The sequence below is a fragment of the Leptidea sinapis genome, chromosome 18, assembly GCF_905404315.1.
Source record: "Leptidea sinapis chromosome 18, ilLepSina1.1, whole genome shotgun sequence".
Classification (NCBI taxonomy): Eukaryota; Metazoa; Arthropoda; class Insecta; order Lepidoptera; family Pieridae; genus Leptidea; species Leptidea sinapis.
Genome location: NC_066282.1, coordinates 9,323,309 through 9,341,533, shown reverse-complemented (window position 1 = coordinate 9,341,533; position 18,225 = coordinate 9,323,309). Strand labels below are relative to the sequence as shown.

Sequence of the window (18,225 nt, the reverse complement as noted above, 5' to 3'; positions counted from 1 at the left end):
CCTGTGATTGTGCCTCTGTATGTTCATCTTAAAGCATCTTTTGATTTATTCTCATTTGGAAAGTGTACCTATCTAAGCCTACCACCTCCTTGAAGAAGCGCAGCATCTACAGAGATTTTATATTCTCAACAATATGTTATGTTTTTAAAGTGAAAACCTTCGTGTGTTCGAATCCCGCCTCGTTCATAGTATTTTGTTTTTCTAATTTTATTTGTGTATTAATCCTAGAAGTGAGGGTTATCACTTTAAAAACATAACATATTGTTTAGATTTACAAGAGCGACATCTCAAGTCAATTTCGTAATATGCAAATATTGGGGTTGAGCAGGTTATCAACTATAAACTAGATCCTGTAGAGTGTAGATGAAGCCACAATCTGAGAGTTGAACAAAGCAAACAGAATTTTATAACGAGGCGGTACTTGAACGGTTAGCTGAGTCGGTTAGAGCACCGGCACGGTCGTGGGTTCGAATCCCGCATCGTTCATAAAATTTTGTTTTGTCAAATTTTATTTGTGTTTTATATTCTCTTTTTTTTTGCTTACAAAAATGTTTCGTACATTATAGATACGTCGGAAAGAACGTAATGAAGCCCACTTATATATGAATGTGAATGTGGTGCTGGAAGAGGCGTTTGATGGGCACCAGGGCAATGACTTGTACGACCCCGAGCGAGCGCATTACCGCGTGTTCCGGGTCAGGAAGCAGGCCACTGTTTCTGAGCTGATGGACATACTGGCGGAGAACTTTTGTTACCCGCAGAAGCATTTGCGTCCGTGGCCATTCAGTGCACGGTCCAATCAGGTACACAACATTTGCGAAATCTCACCATTCGTTTTTGGCATTCCGTGCGATATGCATGAAACTTATTCCCTCAGACATCATATTTGTAAGGACTGACTGATTGATTGACCTCATCAACAGTGACTGTGACAAAATTTCCACATATTTGCCATCGGTCCTACCTGTAATAAAATCAAATTTGTGACTATGCAATATGTAGGCTTAATTTCAATTCTTGTTATTGACAGATCTGTGAATTTGTTGATGAAAACAACTGAAAAATAAACATCTACAAACGTAAAGTAAACTCCACCCCAGCAGAAATCAAATACACTAAGAGCTGAAAACTTATTAAAGTATAATATAATTATAGCCTAAGAGTATATAAAAGTACGAAAATTAAGGATAGGGTAATAATAATACAAACATATGTATTTTTTTTAATAAAAATCATATCATCATCATATACTCCTCCGAAACGGCCTGACCGATTCTCATGAAATTTTGTGAGCATATTGAGTAGGTCTGAGAATCGGCCAACATCTATTTTTCATACCCCTAAATGTTAAGGGTGGTCCACACGAATTTTTTTAATTTTTTTGACATTTTTTTTTAAATTTGCTTGATTATGAGTCAGCTTTAAAAAATACATACAATTTCAAACCTTTTTTCACCCATCTACGATCAACAGTTACTTTTGTATCGCTATTTTAATATCGGCAATACAACGTTTGCTGGGTCAGCTCGTAATTATATATTGTCATTGTTGTTGTCATATTGGATCAGAGATCGGACTAGTGCGTAAGCAATTGTAGTGGGCAGGGCGTATCAATTACCATCAGCTCAACGTCCTGCTCGTCTCATACATAAAAAAGCAATATTCGAATTCGGTCCGAGATTTCTAGACCTGTATTTTCACAACTACGGATCAGACTCTGATCGGAAGTAGTGCGAAAGCATTCTAAGAGCTAGTTTAGTACTAAATTGATTTATTTTCTTTTGATCAATAACAACTTAGTTAATTTTTTTGCAGACCTGCCGACCCACTTGTCTTGATATTACGAATGACCAGTCAAAAACAATAGCTGACATATCAGAAAACATGAACCCGTGGAACATATTCCTGGAGATGCTGCCTCCAGACTCCGGGTTCAGTACACTGCCCCCCTTTGATAAGGAGAATGATGTTGTGTTGTTCTTCAAGTACTACGATCCCAAACAGAAGAGGATCCATTACTGTGGACATCATTACTTGCCCATTGCTAGTAAACCAGCAGATCTAATACCAATCTTAAACAAGAGGGCAGGTATGTTGTATTATATATTAATATCTCCATTCTTCATAGCTTTAAGAACTATTGACGAAGTTGATTAGTGACCCACCGTAATAAAATTTTCCTGCAGTCATAATAAACGAGTAGGTCGAAATTCGCTTGAACAGGCATTTCCTATTACTGTTATCAGTTTGCAGTCTACCAATTGTCACACATTTATTTGTCATGCATATATAAACCTGTTTTTATGATATTAAAAGTATTATCAGTAAAGTGGGTCCATGAATAAATTTTGTCAATAGTACATTTCAGAATCTTAAACCTAAGTCAAATAAGTGTAATCTGTCAATGGGAGACTTTTCACAAGATGCTAGCAGATGTATACAACAGCGGAATGCTTTTCTACCAAGTGTACTAAGCACTATTATTGTGTTTCTCAGTTTGAAAGATTCCATAAGCTAGTAGAATTACTGGTCTACTGGGACTTAACGTTTTAAAGTGATATATTTTTTAATGAAAATAAGGGACGAGACGAGCAGGGCATTCCGCTGATGGTAATGCCCTGCCCATTACAATGCAGTGCCACTTAGGATTATTGATAAACCCCTAAAAATTTGAGCAGCACTACAATTGATCTCGTCACTTTGAGGCATAAGATGTTTAGTCTCATTTGCCCAGTAATTTCACTAGATAGATGATAGCCGCAATTACAGTGCAACACAGTATTTTTAAGTTCTCAAGAATCTCATATGGAACTACATTGTAGTGTTAAGTGGATGTTTAATATAAGCAACACTATATAGTATGTAGTTAAAAATTAAGAAAATATTGGTAAACATTATTAATAAATCTATTGGAAATTATTTGTAAAAAATTATTGGTTATAGAATAGGTCTCGATGGTTCTATAACAAAATCCTAATTTGAGTTTTATAACTCTTAAAATATGTACATTCAAAGAACTAGACAGTCTTCCTGAGAAAAGAAATGAACAGACACAAATGGGTTTTCATGGAGACACCTAACGCAAAATGGTCGCTAAGGGTAGCAAAATAGTATACGAGGGCGGCACTGAAAATTTCGGGAATCAAGGAAGTGACACAACATTACTATTTAAAAATGTATTTATTGCTTTTCGAAGTATTCTTCGCGAAATTTGACACATTTTTCCATACGATGGAACCAATCATTGAAGCAACCATTCCATTCGGAAGTTGGGGTCTCATACTTCCGAATTTTTGTAGGCATCCACAGTTTCTTCACGTGATGAAAATCTCTGACCACGCAATTTATTCTTTATTTTAGGAAAAGTATAGAGATCATTAGGGCTTAGGTCGGGGCTGTACGCCGGATTTTCTTTGTTGACTGCAGTTTTTGGACGACCTCTACGGGGATCATCACTGAGCTTGACACGTCCAGCGATAAATTGTGGTTTTGGATGGGGCTTCATCACCAAATGCAGAAATCATCCGGTCAACACACTGTTTTTGTGTTAAACCACTTCGAAAGTCATAATAAATCATCGCTCTAGAATTTTCTCAAGTCAATTCCATTTTCTCAATTCGACTAAACAAGTTTGAAAAGAGCTTGTGACAAGACGGAGAATATTTTTTTAAATAAATAAATGGTATTCGATTTTTAAAACCAAGGAGTTTTCATTTAAAAAGATTTTAATATGACAGGAACAGTGGAAATATTAAATTCCCGATACTTTTAGTGCAGCCCTCGTATGAAAAAAGAATGAATACCCATTTAACACTTTATATTATTTTGTATTTCAGGTTTTCCACCAGACACACCTCTTGTTTTATACGAAGAGATTAAGCCGGACTTTGTTGAGAAGATCAATAACTACAATGATCCTCTCGAAAAGGTATTATTAATCAGTTTTTCTCTATCTGAAGTTACACATTCATTTATAATATTCTCATGTAGAACTTTATCATTTTAATTATTTTGGATATAAGTAATTTTATTTATATTTCATGTTCAGCAGCTCTGTACTTGTATATATTTCAGAATTTTCTTATATTTATCAGTTAATCTATATATATATGTATGTATTGTATAAATTATTATTACTATTAAATTAAATGCCAAAGTAATGTATGCCGACAATATAATAAACTGTATATTGTATAGTTTATTTTATAGTTGGTAGCTAATGTTAACAATGGAAATAAATATCTTTTAAACTCAAGTTCAATCTCCATCTACTTTGAGAGAGACTTGATTATGAATGTCAATGACTTGTATAAAGCAGGATGGCGAGTATGCATGTATTTTGGAACCCACTGTAAGAAGTGGCGTACATCATGGAAACTTATTAATAATTTTTGAACTTAACCAAATTAAGAAAAAAGCAAATCGTAAGTAAGTCTGAAAAAGATATACCTATTAAAGTAAAATATATCCTAAAATTTTTAAACGATATGTATTGTTTAATAAATAATTTGTATCTTATGGCTATGCCTAAATACTGTCTGCTAAAAGATAATATATTTATATAAATGGAAGGTTGGCCAGCAGGGATAGTTAAGGTTATTAGTAAGAAGTGCTAATAATTGAGGATTCACAATTCATTCATTTTTCAAGCAGGTATCGATACTTCTAAAGAAGTTACATACCCATTTTAGTAAAAAACGATAATCTTATTGTATTTTATAGTGAATTACTACTGATTTGAGTATATAGATAGTTTGATGGTGTCGGAACATCCATATAAATGTGACAAGGACTGTCATGTCAAAATAATGTAAATCAATTGCGCAAAATGGTCCGATAGTACAAGATGACTTATTTTTTAATAATTTTAACAATTTCTTTCTTTAGACTCCCATATCTAAACGCCTCAATTGTATTTATATAAACATTGTAATAAACTTTTGTTTATAATTAATATTAACTTGTACTTGTACAATGCTTCCTTAATTTTTAAATTATGGTCCATTCTCGCCATACTCGTTTGAGTTGCGTAACCTACTCCTGTAATACGTTGAGTGACTTACATAATTCTAATATAAGTTCATCAGATAACAGTATCGGATGAACTTATGTTAGAATTATTTATATATAATATTGTATATAATATTTATTTAGAACCTGTGTTGAGTTACATTTTATATGAGTTATAAATCAAATCAAATCAAAATCACTTTATTCATGCAGGTCACGGAAATGACGCTTATGAATGTCAAAAAAAATTTTTTTGAGAAGAAGTAGCAAGAAACTCATTGCCACTCTTTTATATCAAGATTACATTTCCATCGATTTACAAATCATTTAAATTACAATATAATATGTAAAATGATGCATCAAACGTATATTGTCGTTATATAAGTATTTGTGTTATGTTTATTTTATATTTTGAGTATATGTATATTATATTATAATATATCTGATTACTAAGAACCTTAGAGTACAGAGATAATTGTGGGCACCAAGTCAATATGAGGGCCTCAAGTTATACAAGTACAAATTTAATTCCTATTTTATCGTCTCATATGTTAACTATATGAGTAACTATAATATGTATTTGTGTTTTACCTGAGGTCTTAGCTTATGGTGATAAAAGAGGGAACAGAGTTGCTTTCTACCCGGGTCTCAAGTAATCATTCAGTTTGTGTTCAGTGTATAATGACTGATATGTATCCGTGCGCGTTAACTTGACATCTAAATCTGAGTCGCATTATATGCGGTTTTTTTTATGGAAAACGAGAAAAAACGAGCGTACGGGTCACCTGGTGTTGAGTTATCCCCGCCCGCATTCTCTTGCTACACCAGAGGAATCACAGGAGCGTTGCCGGCCTTTAAGGATGGTGCACGCGCTTTTTTTTTTAAGGACGTATCAGGATATACCGCACAAGGGGGAGCTCTTTCAACAGTTTTGTAGTATATGGAAGATTGTTGCTTGAAAACTGAACTGTGGAGGAACGCAGGAATCCAGATGGTGGGGATGATATACTAATTAGTAGCGTGTCGTGCGAAGGTGGAATTGGGCATTTTGGAATTGCGGGTGTCAAGTTATCGCGCAGGGTATAGGGGCCGGGTAGGAGGTGCGGCTTGGTGTGGCCACGTGTCGGGTTGAGTCTTTTGCACGCGCCCAGGTACTGGACGAGCTGATGGACGGCGACATCATCGTGTTCGAGCGCGCCGATAACCGCCACGAGGACCTCGAGCTGCCAACCTGCCAGGACTACTTCAAGTATATCTTCTACAAGGTCGAGGTGCAGTTTGTGGACAAGACGGTGCCCAATGACCCTGGGTGAGTACTTCTTAACGTTCTTCGTAGTGACAATTTTTTTTTAATGAAAATAAGGGACGAGACGAGTAGGACGTTCAGCTGATGGTAATTGATACGCCTTGCCCATTACAATGCAGTGCCGCTCATCCTGAGCGGATCTTGAAAAACCCCAAAAATTCTTAGCGGCACTACAACTGCGCTCATCACCTTGAGACATAATAAGATGTTTAGTCTCGTTTGCCCAGTAATTTCACTAGCTACGGCAACCTTCAAACCGAAACACGGTAGTGCTTACACTACTGCTTCACGGCACAAATAGGCGCCCTTGTGGTACCCATAATCTAGCCGGCATCTTGTGCAAAGGAGCCTTCCACTGGTAAATATGTAGGTTTGGATCAACTGATAGCTAGTGATCGCCGTCATCTCTCTTGAAATACATGAGTCTTGATGGGCCGCTTAGGAGAAGGTATAAGCACATTTGATGGTATCCAAATCATTTACCATCTGAGAAACGCTGCATTAATTAGGAAGTTACTGTACGTCTTTACCCGATTGTTTCTTTCCATATCATCATGTTATTGTCCACTGTCCACCACGTATCAGAGTATTGTAGCGCGTGAGCCCACACTCACACGCAGGATCGTTGCAGAATAAAATAATGTTATCCCTCTGGTACTTCTATATTCTTATACTTTCACTTTCTATTAAACATATTTATAAATATTAAGATTAAGTTCTTGTTTCACTTCATTCTCTAATCTGTTCTATTTGATTGTCTTCTCATCCGCGTCAATATTTAAATTTAAATCATTTATTGTTCTTTATCTTGACGGCCAACCTTGTATTAAGGAGTTCTTATATGCGGCCAAGAACTCCTTGTTACATTATAATGATAAATAATAGCAAACTTGTCGCCATGTTAATCTTAGGTTGTTTAGGGTAGGAGGTAAATTATTTTTAAAGTGCATTTTTCCATATCTTTCTGGAAGCTAACAAGATTTCTTTTTACTCTATTGTTTAGGTCCTCATCTGGCTAACTCACACACTGTTAGATACATGTATCCGTTGCTGGTGTATAAGGTTGAGCGGGGAGAAACACCACTTGTAATTCGTTTTCCAGCTAATAATAATCTTTATTTATTTATACAAAATCTACCTCTCCTTCTTCGTTCTTGCCATCGAATTATAATTGTTTTGGTATATATATATATATATATATATATATATATATATATATATATGTTTTTTAACTCTTTCGTGTATTATTTTGACCTTTATTCATCAAATGACTTTTTCTTTTTTGATCTTTTTGATCTTTTTCACTCTTTTTACTTCATAGGTTTATTATTCTCTCTAGTTATCCATTTCAACGATTAACATTATAAGTATGTAACACACATTTAAAAATATTGTTGATGTTTATGTAAATATTATTGTTTTGACAGCTGTGTAAGTTTATTCCATAGATCGTGATCATTTTTATTAGACCATAGGTGATACATACCTACTTACTAATGTTTTAGAATATGAGTGTTAATAAATTTCGCTAATTGAAAAAAGCAAATGGTGAATATTTGATAAAAGTGGCGATTACCATAATTATAATCTTTGTGAGTCTCCTGCCACAAATGAAGAAATTTTATTATTTAAGAAGAGTAATACAAGTATAATAATTACGGAAGTTATTTTATGTAATTAAATTTAAACTTTCGTGAGTCATTATTAAATTATTTATTACTACGGCTTTACTCACGATATATCGGTGTGGGCACCGACTAGTTTCGGACCATTCGGAGGTCCTTCATCAGGGTGAGTGTGGTTGGTTCGCGATAACGTCTCACCTCTTACTGCGGACTTGAGCTTGTAGTGCGCGGCTGGACTGACATTGTGTCACTATCGGTGTCCACGAATGCACAGAATGTACTCACAATCTCCACTACGTGATCATCGGTACTATGGGTCTTATTATTACTATCGACAAACTAGTCGGTACTGACACCGATCAAACGTGAGTAAAGCCGTATTAATAAATAATTTATTTTATATAATCTAGCACTAAATATGAACGCTGGTTGCCAGTGTTTAAGAAGGCTTTAAAATTACCAAGATTCGAGCTTGTATGACAGTTGATGCGACAAGTAGAAGCTAGGGAAGAATCTCTGCTTGGCCAGGTGACAGGACATTGTATTTTTTATTTACAGATTTACAATGGAGCTGTCGATGCAGATGCGATACGATCAAATGGCGAAAGCGGTCGGACAACGGCTCAACGTGGATCCGTACTTAATACAATTCTTCAAATGTCAAAAGTAAGTTGGATGTTTATTTTGCTGAGTAACTCACAGTGAAAAACTTTTAATTGATCTGTATAAGCCATATCTACGTTGCATTAAGGTTTTATTTTTATATGAAGGGGGTCAGGGGAAAAATAACTTTTGTCACATAATTAACAAACTGAGATATTACTAATTAAAAGACAAGACCTAAGTAAAATAGTGTCATTTATACCCAAACAAATAAGAAAAGTTTTTTTTATCGAAAGGATGTTTATTGTTTATTGTTAATGTAATTATAATTTTTTTCATTTTGACTTCACATCAGCTAAGAGTTAAGTCTTATGTCACTGTCATAGTCGACCATGGACAACGGTTGTTTTTTTCCTGCAGGGTTCTGACATTGGGCGTTTTTTCCCTGTACCGATATTTTAAAAGTTTGAAAGCGCAGACACTATGGATGTTATTGCCCTGTTGTTTTTGACAGACCTTAGCGACAGATATTACCATTCAGACTGCATTGTCAGTTGAAAAAAATAAAAAATGTGACATAAGTTGTTTTTCCCCTGACCCCTTCATATTATATATCTATTTATTGTCTATGAATCTATATTGGCTACAATAACTTCCAATAACTATTATTTAGTTTATAGGAAATTACCTCTGATCATATCCACCACATCTATTTATTTTGGACTGGCGGCTGTCAGAGTGCTTTTGAGCCTGTTTGATATTCGCCATTTTAGCGCTGTTGGCCATGTAGCGAGGTACTAAAATTAGTGATGACCACCTCAGCAAACATCGATAGATGTTGCGAAGGATATTTTCATCGTAAATGTTAATTGATGTATTTCCAGTTAATAATTGATGCATATTCCAGTTACAAGGACATTCCGGGCCTGCCACTGAAATACTCCTACGATGGAATACTAAAGGACTTGTTAGTGTACTGCAAACCCAAGTGCCCTAAGAAATTGTTCTATCAGATATTGTCAATTAAGGTCAACGAATTGGATAATAAGAAACAGTTTAAATGTTTATGGGTGAGTTATTGTTTAAAATCATATTACAGATATAAATATATCGATAATTTAAATTATCGATATATCGGTAGCGATATCGTTAAATCTCTAGCTGAGAGGCTGTCTGTCAAAAAATATTTAATGCCCGCTCTACACTCGCGAGCTATTCTTGCTGTGAATTCACGCTGCGATTCGCGCCGAATGTTTATGGGTGAGTTATTGTCTCATTTCATTGTATGGTTGAAATTTACATAAAATATTATCGCCTGTTTCACAATGAACAAGTAAAATAGCGAATTGTGTTTATTGTTTGCGTATCACAATCGCTTTATGCGCCATATTGTTTGCCAGGTCTCAGTTTGGTAACCTCGCGTTCTACAGTTTCGTTTGGACGAAAACACGTCAATATTAAAAAAAAATGCTTAATTTATTAAATATTTAATTAAATACTATACAATTTTTTATTATTATGTCCATAAACAACTCTTCAACAACTAATATGTATATGACAAAAAAAAAAAAAGCGGCCAAGTGCTAGTCGGACTCGTCCATGAAGGGTTCCGTAGCAGCAAGTAACTCAATATGTTTTTTTTTATATTTGATTTGATTGAATGAAAGGTAAGTTACGGTTTACGATTTATGATGTATTAAAAAAAATCTACTTACTAGATCTCGTTCAAATCAAGTTTCGGTGGAAGTTAGCATGTTAATTGTACATAAATTTTTTTTTTAGTTTTATCATCATCTTATGTTAGAAGTTACAGGTGGGACGGGGGGACATACATTTTACCACTTTAGAAGTGTCTCGCGCAAACTATTCAGTTTAGAAAAATGGGTTTGATGAAAAACATTTTTGAGTTTCAATTCTAGGTATAGTTTATATACTAGTTTTTTTTTCTATTTTTATATGAAAATCTTCATGCGGCTTACAGAATACATATATACTTACCAAGTTTCAACAGTATAGTTCCGATAGTTTCGGAAAAAAGTGGTTGTGACGTCCGGACGGACGGACAGACAGACAGACAGACAGACAGACATGACGAATCTATAACTGTTCCGTTTTTTTGCCATTTGCCTACGGAACCCTATAAATCGATCATAACAACAAATTCTAATGTACTTTTGTGTAACGAAATTTGTTAATGCTTATTATTCAAAAGTGCTGAGTCTAGCATAGTCAGAACATAATGATCGTTGTCGGAATACAGGCTCTCTAATGTAATACTTACTTTCTTAACTATATTTTTCGACATTGTTTTGTTAAGAGCGCGTAAATATTTGATTCGCGACCAAATTTCATGTTTTTGAGTTTTTTCTATTTAGTGCATCAGTGTGATCAGTGTGAACAGAGTAAAATAAAATTTTGTAATGTCAGTTTTTTAAAAAGGAAGGCGATCCCTTTGTAGCGTTTCACGATTATAATAATTGATAATACAGCCATTGTAATGTAGCAACAGAGTTTTGTTTTATGCGTTTTTCCAGCGGAATATAATTATAGTTTCAATGTGCCCAATACGAAAATATGGCCATTATCTCGCTCGCCACCGCCGAAAACTTCGTGATGGGTCCCGAATCGAATATACACTCATAAATCCCTGTTTATCTCGAATTAAAAAAAATATATGTTAAGACGGTTCAGGAACCGTAACATAATGTTTGGTTAATTGCAGCTTGATCCTACTTTATGAAGCTTTTAATCGATAGATAAGTCTCAAGTAGCCCATTCGTAAACCTTACTCGCATATATTGTGCAACTCGCCCTAAATTTATTGTAGTTGTTTGCAAGCTCATTATTACTGATAGTAGCAGTAATTTTAAAGATTTTACCTTTTTGACGGCTTCAGCATTATTTTTTTTACAATAAAACACTATAAACGCTGTTCTAAGTACAATACTGAAAATTGTTATAAGTACGCCATCTTCACTTTATATGAGATGCATTCAAGTCTAGTTGGTAATAATCAGTTCCTTATTTGCATATTGTAACAAAAAAATCAATTTTTATTATAAAAGGTGTCGATTTCAGTGACTTTAAATTAAAATTTCATAAAAATTGTACTGACATGTTTTAGAATGGAATGAAAATTAACTATTAATTTAAAGTAATAATGAGCAAGATATATCCAATATGTCGAATTGTTCATGTAACATGTTATCTTTTCAGGTTGGACCTAATTACAAAGAGGATAAAGAATTAATATTGTATCCAAATAAGGGTGGTAAAGTGACAGACATACTAGAAGAGGCAGCTAAGGTCGTTGAAATGTCGCCCGAAGGTTCTGGAAGGTATTCACAAATTATATATAGAAATACTATTAAAGAGGCGAAATCGAATCAAATTTTCATGTTATTAATTTATTGAAGGACTAATAGATGTCGCCTAAAGAATTTGTCTTCATTCCAAAAAAAAATGGAATTATAGATATATTTTTGCCAATTTGGTTTAGTTAAAATCAAAAGAAATATTGAAATGCTAAATACTTGGAGAGGCATAATAAATCTGTGTTCATTGGACAATTAGTCTTTTAAAATACAACTAACTTTTTTCCAGTATTCCTCTAAAGCAGGACTACCACAGTTATCCTGTTTGATGTGCTGCGGTGGATGTGGCGTTGGATGTTGTGGAAACCATCTCCATGGTTCATCCAAAACACTTATAAAAAAAATAAAAACAATTCATCTATAATTTTGAGATTTCTGGCCACATATATGGTAGCTAAATATTTGTCATTTATATACCAGGTTACGGATTGTGGAGGTGTCGTGTCACAAAGTGCTGCCGGGTCCCGAGCCAGATCTGACCCTGGACCAGGTCATCATATCGCCGCCGAGACTGTACAGAATAGAGGAGATCCCCCGGGATGAATTAAATTTGCAGGTTAAATTTTTTTTAATTGAATGTATTTTTCTGTCAGTTTCCAAGAATCGATTTATTGCTACATATTATGAGATTGTGTGTGGACTGTAATGTGTGTAACAAGTCCTTGTTCCAATGCGCGGGGATAATAATATCAAGTGTTTTATTTATTTACAGGAAGACGAGATGTTAGTTCCTTGCGCGCACTTCCACAAGCAGGTGTACGCGACGTTCGGCATTCCGTTCTACGCGCGGATCAAACACAACGAGCCCTTCCAAGCGGTTAAGGACCGACTCCAGAAGAAGCTGGACATCCCTGACAAGGAGTGGGAGAAGGTGAGTGTGCATAAATTAGGCACCAGAGCTAGAAAGATAATCTTGTAAATGTAAAAATAATACATCACAAAGTATATAAAACCTTTGAAGTATTATATTCTTACTAGAATTTTATATGTAACTAGTAGACCCAGCAAAATTTGTGTTGCCATATAAAGTAATAAGAAAATTGATAATTTAAATTTTTGGGGTATGAAAAATAGATGACGACAGTTTCTCAGACTATATATTTACGTTATATAGTTACCTTATAATTATCTAGGCTAATCATTTACGGGTGTGCAAAATAGAAGTCACCTGGAAACAGCTGTTATATTTCTGAATGTTGGCCAAGAAGTACTTAGTATCATTTAGAAAGAAAGATATATAAAATCTTATTAGTTATCTATTTAAAATTATTCTTTCAATTTGATTTCTGAACTACGGGGGGACACTTCAAAGGAAAAACAAAATTATTGTTTATATTTATTTTTTTCCGAGAATGTTCATATTTATTCACCATTTAAACCTTCCCTGGACTTCCACAAATAATTCAAGACCAAAATAAGCCATATCGGTCCAGTCGTTCTCGAGTTTTAGCGAGACTAACGAACAGCAATTCATTTTTATATATATAGATGTGTGGACTTTAAAAATATGTAATGGTATCGTCGGGTCACATCTCATATCGGTGGATGGAATTAGAAATTATTCGCGCGAGAGCGGTAGAGTGTTAAAATGAAAAATGTTTGTAGAGCTGTGTTAAATATCAAACGGTGGGCGGCAAATGTTGTGTTGTATGAACTTATAGTGACTGCATTATTACTAAAACGTCGGGCTATAAATCAACTTATCGACGCTATTATCTACGAGATCACACAAGGATGGTAGTAGCACGTACTATTTGGATGAAAAACATAATTTGGAATCATCATCATCATCAGCCGAAAGACGTCCACTGCTGGACAAAGGCCTCCCCCTAAGATTTACATGACGATCGGTTCTGCGCTGCCCTCATCCAATGTATTCCGGCGATCTTGACCAGATCGTCGGTCCAACTTGTGGGGGGCCTACCAACACAACGTCTTCCGGTACGTGGTCGCCATTCGAGTACTTTACTGTCCCAACGGCCATATGTCCGTCGAACTATGTGCCCTGCCCACTGCCAATTTGGAATACAGTCAAATATTAAAAAAATTAGATTAAGTATATTTTATTTATTTTGTTGTGATATTTAATAATTTCAAACCATAAAATGTATACATTAAAAATCGTATCGTTATGCCGCTATCATTATGACGCTCCACTAGTGCGGGTGTGATAGACTTATTACAGTGATTTATGGCACGACGACTCAGTTCATAACGCGGAAAACATAGCGGTATTACTAGAACTGGAATTTAACGCCATCACATAATAAATCCAGATAGAAACATAACAATAAAAACAAAAATAATCTTTGGCCTCTTGGACCATGGGTTCCTCAAACTGTGATCAGTCTCCTCTGACACAAGCTGATTTTGACTACGTATTACCTGCTGTGGCCTTCATTCCATCATCACCCTATCTTTTTATGGGTTTACCTCCCTACCTTCTTTTGTTCCTTGCAAACCATTATATTGCACTTTTTGATAATTTTTCGTGTCCCCGGTGTGTATGTCCATTCCCACTTTACTTTTCTGATGTTAAGTTCCTTTTTTTTCCCCATCCACACCTCTTCTCCATTGAGATTTGGTATGTTTCTAGTTATTTGACTACAATGGACTATAATATTTATCTTTTTAATCTGTGTAACTTTGGTCTTCAGCTGTACTTTTGAAAGCACAATAAATAGAGGTGAATATTGAAAGCGGGCGTTAATCTATAATATTTCGTTTCAGTACAATTTCGCAATTGTGACGAATGGCAGACCGAATTACATAAGTGAAGGAGCATCAATAAGCATTTTTGACTTCAGGCCCAGTAGTACCGCAAGTGAGTAAACAACTATATTTGCTAATTTACTTGAAGCGACCAGATGTATCGTCGCACTGACGATGACGATCAGAACGCTCTGTCATTAGTTGTTTTGTGATGTGTCCCGATCATATTCTCACTGCCATGGACATATGTGATCAACTCGTCAACGGGTGCTGCATAAGGTGCCAGGTGGTTTCGTTATTTATGTTTGTACTATGAAGTATAGTTACTTTGTTTATTTGTAAAAGGGGAGGAAAAGTGTAACTCATGTGTTATGTATATTACAGCCATTGTAAAAAAACTCTATTTGATTGAAAAGAAGAAGAATTGAAAACATTTGCAAGTGCAAATATGTGTTATGATAACAATTGTCTTCTGACCATACAACCCTTCCGTTCGTCTGTCTGTCGGCGAGATATATCTCTTCAACGGCAATAGATTTACCAATTGCCGCCAAAAAAACAAATAATAAAAACCAAGATGGCGAAAACAAAATGGCCGCCCTGCGTTTTCAAAACAAAGGTTCTATGAATTAATATAATGTATGAAATTTCCGATTTGTACTGAAAAATTGAAATTCGTTTTTTATTTTTATTTAACATTTTTAATCAAAATAATTACTATTATTACCTATACATTGCTGCCATCTAATAGGAGGGTAATTTATGCCTTTGCGGTAGCACTGTGGTGATCTATATTCGATAAACTGTGTGAAACCATTTTGCACTTCCTCCTGAGAAGAAAACTTTTTATCACGTAGAAAATTGTCCAAATCACAAAAAAAAAAAATGGTAGTCCGTTGGAGCAAGGACTGGCGAATACGGAGGGTGACGAATGGTTTCTAATTGCTGTTCCTGTAGTGTTAAAACGGTTTCCCGAGCTGTTTGAGGTCTCGCGTTATCGTAGAGCAATAATGGTGAAGATCGATTCATGAGTCGGGGCTGTTTCACTGCTAGTTTTACTATCATTGTTCGGAGTTGGGCACACTAGACATCTGCCGTTATTCATTTTTTTTATGAAAATAAGGGACGGGACGAGCAGGACGTTCAGCTGATGTTAATTGATACGCCATGCCCATTACAATGCAGTGCCGCTCAGGATTCTCGAAAAACCCAAAAATTCTGAGCGGCACTACAATTGCGCTCGTCACCTTGAGATATAAGATGTTAAGTCTCATTTGCCCAGTAATTTCACTAGCTACGGCGGCCTTCCGACTGAAACAACAACGCTTACACATTACTGCTTCACGGCAGAAAAAGGTGCCGTTGTGGTACCCATAATCTAGCCGGCGTCCTGTGCAAAGGAGCCTTTCACTGGTAACTTGCTTGACCAGATCGGAGAAAGCTATAGTGAATTACTTACAAAATGAATAGTGTTATATCTTGATCGATTGTGTATTGTATGATTGCTGCGAATGTGGTAGTAAAATAAGAGAGTACCACTTATTATATTCCAAACAGGAGCTAATCTTGAGTTATATACAGATCTGTCGCTTCCAGACGCGACGGGTCGGCCGTGGCTCGGGCTGGAACACGTGAACAAGACGCCGAAGCGATCGCGCGTCAATTACCTCGAGAAGGCGATTAAGATCTACAACTGAGGTCCGCGCTGACCACAGAACTCACACAGGATCACTGATACCAGAACTGGACAGGAATCCCCGCGGTCTTAACGTATAATGCTTATAATTTTAATATAACGCCTGCCTTCCGCTTTAAAATAAACATCATGATGCTCTCGTTCCTATGTGAAATCAACATTGCTGTCGCCGCATACAAGCAATACTTCCTTGCATCTTAATATCTATGCAGTATTTTATTTGGTATTTATTAGTGGTGTGTTATATTCAATAGGATCGCCGATCGTTAGACACTGTATAATTTTATTGATTGGATTTTGTCCACTTGTTAATACGGACAGTTATTGTCGAATGGTTGCTAGTTAGGTGAAAATTTTGTAAGAGATTATAAGAGAAATAAACAGAGGTATTCAAACATTCGGTATTCTTTTACTGTCACCACCCAAATACAATCTTGGAAGACAATAATTCTTAATCTTTCGTATCATGGTAATATCATCACATGCATACAATTATGATATGAGTACGCATATTTGCGTATTCACTGCATGCATGCAATGCGGCGTTTGATCTATACTTGCGCATAAATGTAGATGTTACATCAAAAATGATTTTTATTATACTTAGTACTGAAAACGAGGGTGTGGATACTGAATTTATGTATATATTGTATACGTGGCGAGATTAAGCGAAGTGACGTTTGCCGACTTGCCTGTCAAAGTCGTTCGTGACATTTGGGGTAACGTCATAGCTCTGTCATTTGTGTCATTTGCACAGAATGTGTTAAAGCTACATAAGTGGCCCACTTTGATGACTTACTATGAGTGTTACGATCGACTTTGCCATGTTATAGTTTATATACACACTTTCTTACATAGACGTGAGTTTAAGGCGGGTAAAATATAATCTACACACATATTATTGTACTTACGTTTTTTTTTATATATATTTATTGGTCGTTTTTCGACGGATTTCTTATTAATATTATGTTCTAAATAGCGACTCGTTGAAGTGTGGAGTGGTTTAGTTGTGGTTTTTTCTCTCTTGTTACTAATATAGTGTTGTACATAGAGCACAGTTATATTAAATTCAATTGTTCAGCTAATTAGTTAAACACAGTTTCTATGTCTGTGCGCGTTAATAAAAACTTATGTATATGTTCATTTTTAGTAAGGAACTGTTGTTTTTTAAAGTAACTCTTTGTTTATTCGCTGTCAAGTACTTTAATTATATGATAAAAATAAAATATTTATTTCTTTTTATTTCTGTCTTATTGTTTATATGATGACCTTATGATAGATAATATTATTATAACACGAGAATTGTATTGCCTTAACTAAATATTAAAAGCCTTTGGACACCAATAAATTGTACGTTTCATACCAATAAATATTTTACAATGGGCCTTTTTCAAATGATTAAAAAAATATTCTTAATTTTGATATACATACTTATACAGCCTCGAATCAGCGATTCAATAAAAGTTATAATAATAATTAAGCGAATGATAGTGCAGAAGTTCTCGGTATCCAAGTAAGTAAGTAAGATATACATTCACTTAGGCAGGCCCAGTCAACGTTTTTATATGTATAAAATGGCTGCCAATATATCTAAATCTCAACGACGGTTTGTATCATGTTATTTGAATTAAAAGTCTTCCTTTTATATAAGCTGTGGAACCACGCTGGAACCTGAGTTTTAGGATATCAAATGGTTTTTTTTAAATTGTATCCGCTTCATCTTTATCAAGTTAAAGTTAGCAATTTCCAGAAAAACAAAATAAAATAATAAAAAAAAAATAGTACTTAAAAGATATGTAATTTGAAATATGAAGATAATATAACACGTAAGAACGCCATAACTGTATCTTGACACGATGTATATGAACTAATATTAAAATTAACACAAGGGTGGGTGTG

The 18,225-nt window shown here is 35.1% G+C and overlaps 1 protein-coding gene across 5 annotated transcripts in view; it reads left to right on the top strand.

The window, feature by feature from the left end:
- The window catches only part of LOC126969527 (ubiquitin carboxyl-terminal hydrolase 7-like), a 31,742-nt gene extending 14,174 nt beyond the window's left edge, over positions 1-17,568 (top strand). For 3 of the 5 annotated variants that reach the window (XM_050814997.1, XM_050815000.1, XM_050815001.1), the window contains 11 exons: positions 567-803; positions 1,816-2,089; positions 3,837-3,928; positions 6,162-6,319; positions 8,500-8,607; positions 9,452-9,614; positions 11,761-11,882; positions 12,339-12,474; positions 12,631-12,789; positions 14,649-14,742; positions 16,212-17,568. In XM_050814997.1, coding sequence (XP_050670954.1) covers positions 567-803; positions 1,816-2,089; positions 3,837-3,928; positions 6,162-6,319; positions 8,500-8,607; positions 9,452-9,614; positions 11,761-11,882; positions 12,339-12,474; positions 12,631-12,789; positions 14,649-14,742; positions 16,212-16,327 — 1,659 coding nt within the window. In that variant the 3' untranslated portion in view covers positions 16,328-17,568. The remainder of the gene's footprint in view (positions 1-566; positions 804-1,815; positions 2,090-3,836; positions 3,929-6,161; positions 6,320-8,499; positions 8,608-9,451; positions 9,615-11,760; positions 11,883-12,338; positions 12,475-12,630; positions 12,790-14,648; positions 14,743-16,211) is intronic. The other 2 variants (XM_050814998.1, XM_050814999.1) reach the window with 2 other exon arrangements.
- Positions 17,569-18,225: the final 657 nt, after the last annotated feature.